At 47.5% G+C, this 11444-nt stretch overlaps 1 protein-coding gene and 1 long non-coding RNA gene across 5 annotated transcripts in view; one reads left to right on the top strand and one right to left on the bottom strand.

Moving 5' to 3' along the window:
- Window positions 1-286: 286 nt before the first annotated feature.
- On the bottom strand, window positions 287-2132 carry LOC117097206. The gene is made up of 2 exons (XR_004442854.1): window positions 1366-2132; window positions 287-1052 (listed from the first exon to the last, which is right to left on the bottom strand). It is a non-coding gene; the product is annotated as an uncharacterized LOC117097206 (long non-coding RNA).
- Window positions 2133-3415: 1283 nt separating this feature from the next.
- SLC22A16 (solute carrier family 22 member 16) overlaps window positions 3416-11444 on the top strand; it is a 60549-nt gene continuing 52520 nt past the window's right edge. For 2 of the 4 annotated variants that reach the window (XR_004442853.1, XM_033234883.1), the window contains exon 1: window positions 3613-3973. Coding sequence is in view for 2 of the 4 variants with exons in the window: in XM_033234883.1 (XP_033090774.1) it covers window positions 3735-3973 (239 nt within the window). In the remaining 2 variants the exon portion in view is untranslated. Of the gene's footprint in view, window positions 3530-3612; window positions 3974-11444 lie in introns of those variants that run through there. The other 2 variants (XM_033234884.1, XM_033234885.1) reach the window with 2 other exon arrangements.

Genomic DNA, 11444 nt, shown 5'->3' with positions numbered 1-11444 from the left:
ACTGAAGCCTCAACCTTCCAGGCTCAAGCAATCCTCCCACCTCCGCCTCCCAAGTAGGTAGGATAACAGGCATGCACCACGATGCCTGGCAAAATGTTTTGTATTTTTTATAGAGATGAGGTTTTACCATGTCGCCCAGGCTGGTCTCAAACTCCTTGGCTCAAGCGATCCTCCTGCCTCAGCCTCGTAAAGTGTGAGCCACTGCACGTGGCCAATCCTGGGGTTTTCTTTGTGGAAACATGTGTTAGTTTGTTTGCATTGCTATAAAGGAATACCTGAGACTGGATAATTTATAAAGAAAGGAGATTTATTTGGCTCATGGTTCTGCAGGCTGTACATGAAGCATAGTGCCAGCATCTGCTTCTGGTGAGGGCCTCAGGAAGCTTCCAGTCATGGCAGAAGATGAAGCGATGCCTGAATCACATGGTGAGAGAAGGAACAAGAGAGAAAGAGGAGGAAGTTCCAGACTCTTTCAAACAACCAGATCTTGTGTGAACTCATAACTGAGAATTCACTCATTACTGGGGAGGATGGCACCAAGACATTCATGAAGGATCTATGATCCAAACACCTCCCACCAGGCCCCACCTCCAACATTGGGGGCTACATTTCAACGCGAGATTTGGAAAGCACAAACATCCAAACCATATCGTAAAGTTTTTAATTGCATATTCAATTTCTTTAATAGATGTAGGCCTATTCTGGTTATCTATTTCTTCCTGAGTGTTGTCAGATTGTATTTTTCAAGGGATTTGTCCATTTTATCCATATCGTGCCATTTCTACCTGGTGTAATTAGAATAGTGTTCATATCAAAATTCAGTTTCTCCATATCTTTTCCAGGTAACTCTCCCTTTGGTGCTTTGAGGCAATAGGGCATCTTGACTGGCTGCCATGGCCCCCACCTTTCCTCCTAGGCTCAGCCCTTGACAAAAGTACTCCTCACTACTCTCTCATCTTCCCCCACCTTGTATCCCTCTAGCATTCCTCACCTGAAGAACTTAGGCTTTCTTAAGTCTCTTTAGTTAGCAGGAAACTATCTAATTTAAAAACCTGGTCAGGCGCGGTGGCTCACACTTGTAATCCCAGCACTTTGGGAGGCCAAGGCAGGCGGATCACCTGAGGTCAGGAGTTTGGGACTAGCCTGACCGACATGGATAATCCCCGTCTCTGCTAAAAAAATACAAAATGAGCCGGGAGTTTTGGGGCATGACTGTAATCCCAGCTACTTGGGAGGCTGAGGCAGGAGAATCACTCAAACCCAGGGGGCGGAGGTTGCGGTGAGCCGAGATCGCGCCATTGCACACCAGCCTAGGCAACAACAGCGAAACTCCGTCAAACAAACAAACAAACAAACAAACAAAACACTCTCCAAGCTGTTTATTACTTAAGGGTTTAGTCCTTCCAAGAGTATTTATGTTTCAGAAGAGAATGTCTAGATAGGATTGTGCATAACAAAAGTAAGTCAATTTTTAATGGTGTTATTGTAGGCTCTGTGACAAGTAGGGGAGGGAAGCACTTTGGGAGATGGACCCTCCTCTTTTTCAAATACTATTCAAGTACAAGTTTGCTCTTATTACTCTTCTGCTTTAAGACTGTCTACAGGGAGTTCCCTTTGTCCTTTGGTCAAAATAAAATGTTTGACACAGCCTTGCAAGATCCTGCCACTTCTCGAGCCATCAGACCCAGTCTTGCTGCTCTGCTCTGGTGGAGCTCTGTCCTGGCCCTCAAACTGTTGGATTTCTCTGAGAAAGCGATAGTGTGCTCAGATTTTAAGACAGTGTGCTCAGATGAGGTGGAGAAGTTCAAAGAGAGGGCATTTGCTATGGAACTGAGGCTACCAAAGTGACGAAGAAAATGCATCCCTGTTCTCTAGGAGCTCAAGGTCTAGTGGCCTTATAGAGTGGAGTAGCACACTGACAGTGCGACCAGTGACTGCCAGGCTGACTAGAGAAGGCAACTTTTGCTGTGGATATAGTTGGAAACTGGCTTTTCTGCTTCAGCGCTGTGGACCAGCCATTGGCCTTTCTTCCCTAAAGTTCATTCACCTGATACCTTCCAGAAGGAAGGCCACCCCCTGCCTGGGTTGGCCATGTGCCAAACCCCTGCCCACTCCAAAGTGTGGCTTGGAATGATGTGGTCTGCTTATTAAAAATCAGATTCTGGGAGGCCAAGGTGGTCGGATCACGAGGTCAGGAGATCGAGACCATCCTGGCTAACACGGTGAAACCCATTTCTACTAAAAATATAAAAAAATTAGCCAGGCATGGTGGAGGGTGCCTGTAGTCCTAGCTACTTGGGAGGCTGAGGCAAGAGAATGGCATGAACCTGGGAGGTAGAGCTTGCAGTGAACTGAGATCGCACCATTGCACTCCAGCCTGGGAGACAGAGCAATACTCCGTCTCAAAAAAAAAAAAAGAAAGAAAAGAAAAGAAAAGAAAGAAAAATCAGATTCCTGTGCCTCAGGCAGACTGACTCATCAGGGGTGCAGTCTAGAAATAAATTTACATTTATTTATTTTTTATTTTTGTATAGACTAGGTGTCACTATATGATGGTCTCAAACTCCTTGGCTCCAGCAATCCTCCCCCTTCCGCCTCCCAAAGCACTGGGATTACAGGCCTGAGCCACCGCGCCAGCCTAATTGTACTTTTTTTTTTTTTTTTTTTTTTGAGACGGAGTTTCGCTCTTGTTGCCCAGGCTGGAGTGCAATGGCAAGATCCTGGCTTACTGCAACCTCCGCCTCCCGGGTTCAAGCGATTCTCCTGCCTTAGCCTCCCGAGTAGCAGGGATTACAGGCATGCGCCACCATGCCCGGCTAATTTTGTATTTTTAGTAGAGAAGGGCTTTCTCCATGGGGGTCAGGCTGGTCTTGAACTCCCGACCTCAGGTGATCCGCCCGCCTCGGCCTCCCAAAGTGCTGGGATTACAGGTGTGAACCAGTGCGCCAGGCCTTAAATGTACCTTTTAAACCAAGTTCTGCGGTAGATTCTCAGGCATGAAAATCTGAGAACCATGTTTGTGAGGAGCGTCATGCGGAAGGCCATATATTTTTGCGGCTCCCAGACTGAACCTGGACCTTGCATCCCCACCCTGGGCTCTCTCTCAGTGACAACTTTTCCCAGGCCTCGGGGCTTCCCTCGAGCGTGACGACCCCACGGATACAGTGCCAAGAGTCAGGCTGGCGGCGGGGCGGGCGGGAGAGCAGCGGGGCTGGGGGCGCGGGCACGATGCGACCGCGGGCTCCGGGACCACAGCGCGCCGGGGAGGAGGCCGAGGCGGCGGGAAAAAGACGAAGATACTTGAGGGGACGGAGGGGCCAAGCGACGGAGGGAGGAACAGAGTACAGCCTCGCGCTCGTACCGAGCACTGGGACGCGCGGGGAGCGCAGGAGGCCGGGCGGGGAGGTTCGGGGCGGGGCGTGCTACCCGCAGCCCCCGGAGCTCGGCTAACTCTGCGCCCGGTGCACGGCAGCACCATGGGGTCCCGCCACTTCGAGTGGATTTATGACCACGTGGGGCACTTCGGCAGGTAGGGGGCGGGGTGGGGAGGGGGCTCCACGCGGGAGGCGGCGCCAAGGGGTCTGTTTCTTTCGGTTGCGGCAGGGTTCTCGCGCGACGCTCGCGATCCGAAAACATCTCCACTCCCTCCTTTCCCCGCGCAGTCCGGACACAGGCGTCCAGACATCAGCCCCGATCTGGGCTTGTCCCCTAGGACTCTGGCAGCGGGGCCTGGCATGGTGATCAGAGGCGCCGGGCTCGCTCGGGGTGCGCCTGTTGCCGGGCAGGTGGGACCTGGGTGCTCTCCGCGGCAGCCGATGCTGGAGGCCCCCCAGGGCCAGATCGCACGCTTAGGGGGTGCCTGTGCCTGGCCGCCCGTTTCTCTAATTCCTCTAATCCCTTTTCTCACTTCCCTGGATGGCTGCTGCCCCGTTCTGCCCCGCGCCGCCGTAGGGCCTCCCTCTGTGCCTGGCAGGTATTCCCCAGCGACAACCGTTAGTCAGAGTTAGTTGCCGTTTATTAAAACCTAATATGTGCCAGGTACACTGTACCCAGAGCTTACACACAGTTCTTCATTTGATGTTCACCGGGACCTGCAAAGGAGGTGTTCAAATCCCTATTTTAGTGATTGGGAAACTGAAGCTGGCGGGGTCAAGGACTCATAGCCAACGCATGGTGGAACCACGTTTTACCTCCGTACGCCCTCTTTTCATTTGTCAAATGGATTTAAAATTTTTTAAATTATTCATCCGTTCGTTCATTTATGGACAGAGCTCCCTTATCTGACTCAAGAGTGCTTTGAGAAGAGAGGTAGCGGGGTGAGGGGCCATGCAGCGTGATGGCCAGAGATTTGGAGCTGCATCTGAATCCTGGCCTGCTACTTACCTCTGATATGATTCTGGAGATACTTTGTGTCTCAGTTTCCTATCCAGAAAATGGGAATTAGGCTTAGCGAAGAGATGATGTAGTGCTGTGCTTCAAGGTGGAAGGTTGTATGCGTTTTGGTTTTGATTCCCGGTGTCTGCAAAAAAGAGCTGTTAGGACAGGGGAAAGGGGCAAGAAGCCCCAGCTGCTTCCTTCTGATTGCATCATTGAACGCTGTCTTGTGCCTGGCTTGGTCATAAGCCGTTGGTACGTGTTACTTCCTTTAATCTTCACTATAGCCTGATAAGGTTGGTAGTATCACCCTCTTTTCACAGATGAGAAAAACAAGGTTTCTGCCTAAGCATAAATCTAATACTAGCAGGGCAGAATTGGATGCCATTGGATGCCCATCACCTCCACAGCCCACACTCTCAACCATGATGCACTCCTGAGCATGGTTAGGTGATGGCCCCTCGGCTGGGCCAAGCTCTTTATGTATGATCTCATTTCATCCTTTTGGAAGCAGAATAGCAAAGAGGTTAAAAGATCAGTTTTAAGGCTGGATGTCTGAATTCCCATTCTGGCACTACCACACATTAACTATATGGTCTTGAGCATATTATTTACCACTTTCTTATCCGTAAAATGGGGCTAATAATAGCAGTACAAATGTTTTCAAATAGGAGTAGTGAAAATGTGTATATGAGGACTCCGCATGCAGTTTCTCATCCTCACAGTAACTCAATGAGGTAGGTGGTACTAACACCTTAGGTCCCCTGTGTTTTTTAGGGATCAGCTGAGGTAATTATATTAGCTGGTGTTTGACTAAGGTACCCTATCAAACAGATTCCTCAACTGGAAGTTTATAACTCTCCAGTTGAACTGCCCACAGCAGGATCTGTGCCACAAGGCCATTCAGGGGCCCTGGCAGGTGGGGCAGCTCTGCCATCCATGGCATGGGGCTCCCTGTCTGTGCCTGGAGCAGCTGCTCATCCATGGTGACAGCTCACTATGGTGAAGAGGGGGCAAATGGGTTTGAGGAGACAGCTCTTAGCTGGCCACCATAATGTATGCAAAAGTCTTAGTATTCAGTAAGTTCTCAATAAGTCATGGCTATTATTGTTACCTGAGTTCCCATACTGGTGGTCAGGGTTGACTTGTGAAAGCAGCTTACAGGAGGGAAAAGGGTGACAAACCAATGCTTATACAGTAGAAGGTGAAAACAGTGTGACTGTAACACAGTACCCCATTTTTCTCAGATATTTGTTCTAATTGGTCTCTATTCTTTATAAACAGAAAAGAAAGTTATTGTGATGATTGTTTAGTCCTCTTTTTAAGGGAACCTAGTGAAAGTGTTAAGTAGAGTAGTGGCCCCCAATCTTTTTAGCACCAGGGACCCGTTTTGTGGAAGACATTTTTTCCACAGACCTGTGGTGGGGTCGGGGTCATGGTTTCAGGATGAAACTGCTTCACCTCAGATCATCAGGCATTAGATTCTCACAAGGAGCTCTCAACCTAGATCCCTTGCGTGGGCAGTTCGCAATGGGGTTCACACTCCTGTGAGAATCTAATGCTGTGGCTGATCTGACAGGAGGTGGAACTTAGGAGATAATGCTCCCTGGTCACTGCTCACCTCCTACTGTGTGGCCCAATTTCTGCATGGACCAGTACTGGTCTATGGCCCGGGGCTTGGGGACCCCTAAAGTAGACAACCCTGATTACCTCTCATTTCTCATTGATCATTTCTCAAATAAGGAAGCACTATTCTAGTCACCTTGAAAAGGGGGAAAACAGGCCAGGTGCGGTGGCTCACGCCTGTAATCCCAGCACTTTGGGAGGCCAAGGTGGGCAGATTACGAGGTCAGGAGATTAAGACCATCCTGGCTAACACGGTGAAACCCCGTCTCTACTAAAAATACAAAAAATTAGCTGGGCGTGGTGGTGGGTGCCTGTAGCCCCAGCTACTTGGGAGGCTGAGGCAGGAGAATGGCGTGAACCCAGGAGGCAGAGCTTGCAGTGAGCCGAGATCGCGCCACTACACTCCAGCCTGGGCAACAGAGCGAGACTCTGTCTCAAAAAAAAAAAAAAAAAAAAAAGGGAGAAACAGGATACCTGAGAAGAACTAAAATACTATTCCAGGATTTCTCCTGAAACCATATCATAGTTCCATAAACTTCACAGCTGAAGCTCCATATGAAAAGAAATTGAGGAGACTGAGATTTAGGCACCTGTGTTGGGAGGACCTGAACCTGAATCCCTGAGTTAGTTGTCCTGGGATAAGAGGAGAGATGGTTTAAAAGTTTAGAGTTGGAATGTGGAGCCTGTGGCAGACCTTCATGGATGGACAGAGGTAGGGTTTTGTCTTTTGTTTTTTTTTTTTTTCAATATGTAGTTTTTCTGGCTCTTTTTGGACGTCAGCATATGAACATCATAACATCTACCATTTATATACAGCTATGGTGTGCCATACAGTGCTTTCCAGGTGTTAACTCATTTCATTCCCACAAAGCCCATTGTTCAAATGAGGAAACTGAGGCACAGAAAGGATAAGGATCTTGCTCATGGTCCCTGGTGGTAAGTAACAGGGCCAAGATCAAACCTTGGCAGTCTGGCTCCAGAATCCATGCTCTTAACCACGATGGGCTCCACCAGTTATGCTGTTATGCGGAATGATATAATCTAGGACCGAAAGCAATTTTCTTCATCTGTCACCCAGATTGCATGGGCCCACTGCCTGGGGCTTCTGGCCGCCCTTGCTTTCCCTCGCCTCTGGGTTTTCTGCCGATTGTGTTTGTGTGATTCTTTTTCCATTCATATGTGGTATCTATAAGCCTGTTGTCCTGGTGGACCCCTAGGTTGAGTACATGCATGACACCTCTGAGGGCCAAGAACCTTTGTAAAGGAGAGAGTGATATGTTAGAATGCTAGACACCTAAGGACATGGGGTTTGCTTTTTCAAGAAGTTATTCTTGCAACAGGGAAAGGGAACTTTGAATTGAAGGAGTGCTTAGGACCTTTCTAGCACATGGAAAGTGTGTTTATGTGAACTAGCATGGCTTGATTGGGGGCCACTTAGTGGTTAATTATTTTGGGGGTATAAAATATGAGAGTGAGAGAGGCAGGAGGTAAGCTTACAGTCATCTCCACGAGTGTTTTTGTATGTCATGCTGCAGAGTTTGGGTATCAGAAGATTACTTTGCAGTGCAGAGGGTGGATTGGAGGGGCAGCAAGTGGGGCAAGAGGGCCAGTGAAGACCTAGATAAGAGCCCAGGTGAGAGAGAAAGAGGGTCTGGACAGGGGGAGTGTGGGCAGGGAGAACCAGACAGTTTTAGCAGGCGGAGTTGATGGGACCTCTTGGCCCTAAGGCATGAAGGAGAAGTGAAAGGGACCACATGCCCCTCCTAGCCCACCCCATGTCCCGTGCCCAGGATTTCTAGTTTGTGTGGGTGATGGTACCCTAAACTCAGAAAGTTACCCTCCAGGTGGGGCAGGCCTAGATATCGAGCTCAGTTTGAGATTGGTTTACCTTGAGTTCCTTGTGGGAATTCTAGGCAGAGACATCCAGTGGGAAGTTGGATAGATAATCTGTTGCTCAGGGAAAATGCCCCCTTGTCAATATGGATCAGGTGGCCACCCAGGGCTGCAGTCCAGCTGGCCAGTGCCTTGTGGACAGATGAGGCATGCCTTGGCACCTGTTCCAGCTGTGCCTCAGCAGGGGCGTTGCTGAATACTTTTCCCTCTCCCTGGGCCCTGTAGATAGAAAACTTTTAAATTGATATATTGCATATATGCAGAAAAGTGTGCACCATAATCTACAACCTGATGAGTTGTCATACAGTAAACACACCCATGTTACCCCCGCCCAAATTATCTTCTCTTATGCCTTCTCCCAAGCTGTACTCCATCCCTGTCCCCCAAGCTCACTACTGTCCTTACATCAACCGTACTAAATGTTACATAACTGGGGTAAAAAGCACGTGCCCTTTGGCTTCTTTTGTTCCACACTGTGTTTGTGAGATCCACCCATATTGTGTGTCACAGTAGTTAGTCGATTTTCATAGCTACCTAGTATTTAATGGCACGAATATTTCACGGTTCATTCATTTACTGTCAACAGACATTTAGACTGTCTCCAGGTTGGGCTTATTATGAGTTGCCTTTCTCGCATTTGTCTTTTAGGGTATGGTTATGTGTCGCTTAACGACAGAGATACTTCTGAGAAGTTCATCATTAGGTGATTTTGTTGCTCTGCAAACATCACAGACTATATTTACACAAACCTAGATGGTACAGCCTGCTACACACTTAGGCTCTATGGTATAGCCCACTGCTCCTAGACTACAAACCTGTACAGCATGTTATTGTACTGAATACTGTAGGCAATTGTAACATGATGGGAAGTATTTGTGTACCTAAACATGGAAAGGGTATAGTAAAAATATGGTATTAGAATTATAATCTTGTGGGACCACTATTGTATATGTGGTTCATCATTGACTGAAACGTTGTTTTGTGGTGTGGGGGCTCTACTTGTGTGTGCATTTCGCTGGGTATATACCTAGGAGATGATGTCACAGGTGGTGCATGTGGTCAGCTGCCAGATAATTTTGCAAAGTGGTTATAAGAAATGTCACCCTCATAGGCTATTTATTGGTTTTTCAGTTGCTCCACAACAATTATCCAGTATTTTGAATGTCAAACCTTGTATCAGTACATAGTTTAACCAGAAAAGTAGATATCCTGGGGCAATGTTTTCACCCGTATCAGCATCTCCTAGGAAGCTTCTTAAGCTTGTAGAGGCTTTGACCCCACCGTAGACCTCCTGAATCACAGTTGCTAAGAGGGGGGCAGAAAAGACAAATCCTAGCTTCAGAGGCCTGCCAGGGTGGGTGCTGTGTTGGTGTGTGTGTGTGTGTTTGTGTGTGTGTGTGTATGTGTGTGTGCAGAAGAGAAAAAGAGACAAAGAGAGGAGAGGGGAAGAGAAAGAGAATAGTTCTGGTGATGACTGTGGGGGTCAGCTAGCTGAGGAAGAAAAAACTGAGGCCAGAAAGGTAGCAACAAACTGAAGAAGCTGGTAGGATCTGAAGACTGGACATCTGAATGGGGCTGGAAATGGGGTCAGTGGGAAGGACGGGGGAAGTAAGAGGGTGGGAGGTCATCGTCAGAACATGAGCTTTTCAGTGGTGGAGCTGCTCCAGGTAGTGAGACTAGTTAGGGAATAAACCCAAGTGCCTCAGGTAAACTTTAGGCAAATTAAACATGCTGCTGTTTGCAGGGCTGTGTTGTCATTTGCTGAGTTGAAATTTCAGGGATGGGAGTCAAAGAATATAAGTATGTGTGTCATACATACATGATTTATGTTCTGTTTCCAGTCATATTCATATGGGATTGTTATTATAGGATGCTTCTTAGGCCCTCAACAAAATTTAGTTTCAAGAGGATCTGATTTTTCATGCCTGTTATTGCCATGGTGTCTAGTGGGTAGATGGTGGTCCATGACAAGCCACACTGTAATGATCTGGATGGGGTGATTCTCAGACTAGGAATGCTCCTTTAGTTAAAAACTACATGCTACCCTTTCCCTCTGGGATCTCCTAGGAGTATCTATACTTTTATCATACTTTCACCATAATTTCTTTAACCGGTCTCCCACCAATGGACATTTCAGTTTTCTATGTTTTCAGTTATAGACAGTGCTGAAAATGAAATTTATAAATTCACTTTGGGATAGTTGATATCTTTGTGATGTTGACTACTGGTTACTTTTAGGGAAGTCAAGTTTTATTATTATCAAAAGCAGACAGTAACACCCATTAGTGTAATGTCTTTTAGCAAAGCAGAGACACCTAGGTGCTTGATTTTACAAAAAATTAGTGCATATGAACTGTTTTCTTAGGCAAGATTAGTTTTCCATTTTATTTACATCAGCGATTCACTAAGCAAAGATTTTTTTTGTCTGTACAGTTCAGCTAACTCACAAACTCTGATGTATGTTGAGATGATTAAATGAGATAATGAGTGTGAACATGCTTTAAAGTGTGATCCAATGTAAGGTGTTAGTATTTATTTATTTATTTTCGAGACAGGGTCTCTCTCTGTTGCCCAGGCTAGAGTGCAGTGGCGTGATCTTGACTCACTGCAACCTATGCTTCCACGTTCCAGTGATTCTCCTGCGTTAGCGTCCTGAGTAGCTGGGACTGCAGTCGTCCACCACCATGCCTGGCTAATTTTTGTATTTATAGCAGAGATGGGGTTTCACCATGTTGGCCAGGCTGGTCTTGAAATCCTGACCTCAAGTGATCCGCCCTCCTCAGCCTCCCAAAGTGCTGGGATTATAAGCATGAGCTTATAACTGTGCCCGGCCTAAGAGGTTAGTATTATAGAATATGCACAGTGACCAGGACAATGCTGAATAAGCTGCTATGTACAGCACAGGCAGGTGTGAACAGAGTAGAGTGGAGAGGGGAGAATTGGCTTCTGCTGTGTAAGATGAGGCCCATCTACAATCTGTGCAATAGCAGCAGACTGGACTGCACTGTAGGGTCAAGGAGTCTCTTAAGAGAGCCGTTTTTATTGACTGGAAGATTCTTCCTGAGAAAATGCCAGGGAAGGAAGAAACACCTCCTGAATGGACAAGCCTGCTTCCCAAGGGCAGGTGACCCATCAGCCATGCCAGGTGCTCACCCCCTTGAGGCCACAGGCAATATAACAACCCCAAGGCTCTGTGGTGACATGGCAACCAGTGCAGGGGCTGGGGATGAGGGATTCTGGCCTGGAGGTGTGAGGGTCAGCACCACCCATCTTCAAGCCAAGATGTTAGCCTGTGGGGTCTTTTGAGCAAGAGCAACACAAGCCTGTCTTCTTAGCCTACTCTTCCTGCCCAGCCCCTCTGTCTAGGATGGACTGAGGCTGATTTCTTTTTTTTTCTTTATTTTTTATTTTTATTTTTATTTTTTTGAGACAGAGCCTTGCTCACTCACCCAGGCTGGAGTGCAATGGTGCGATCTTGGCTCACTGAAACCTCTGCCTCCCAGATTTAAGCAATTCTCTTGTCTCAGCCTCCTGAGTAGCTGGGACTATAG

Source organism: Trachypithecus francoisi, unplaced genomic scaffold, assembly GCF_009764315.1.
Source record: "Trachypithecus francoisi isolate TF-2019V2 unplaced genomic scaffold, Tfra_2.0 Lachesis_group15, whole genome shotgun sequence".
Classification (NCBI taxonomy): Eukaryota; Metazoa; Chordata; class Mammalia; order Primates; family Cercopithecidae; genus Trachypithecus; species Trachypithecus francoisi.
This window is presented reverse-complemented; position numbering and strand designations above follow the sequence as displayed.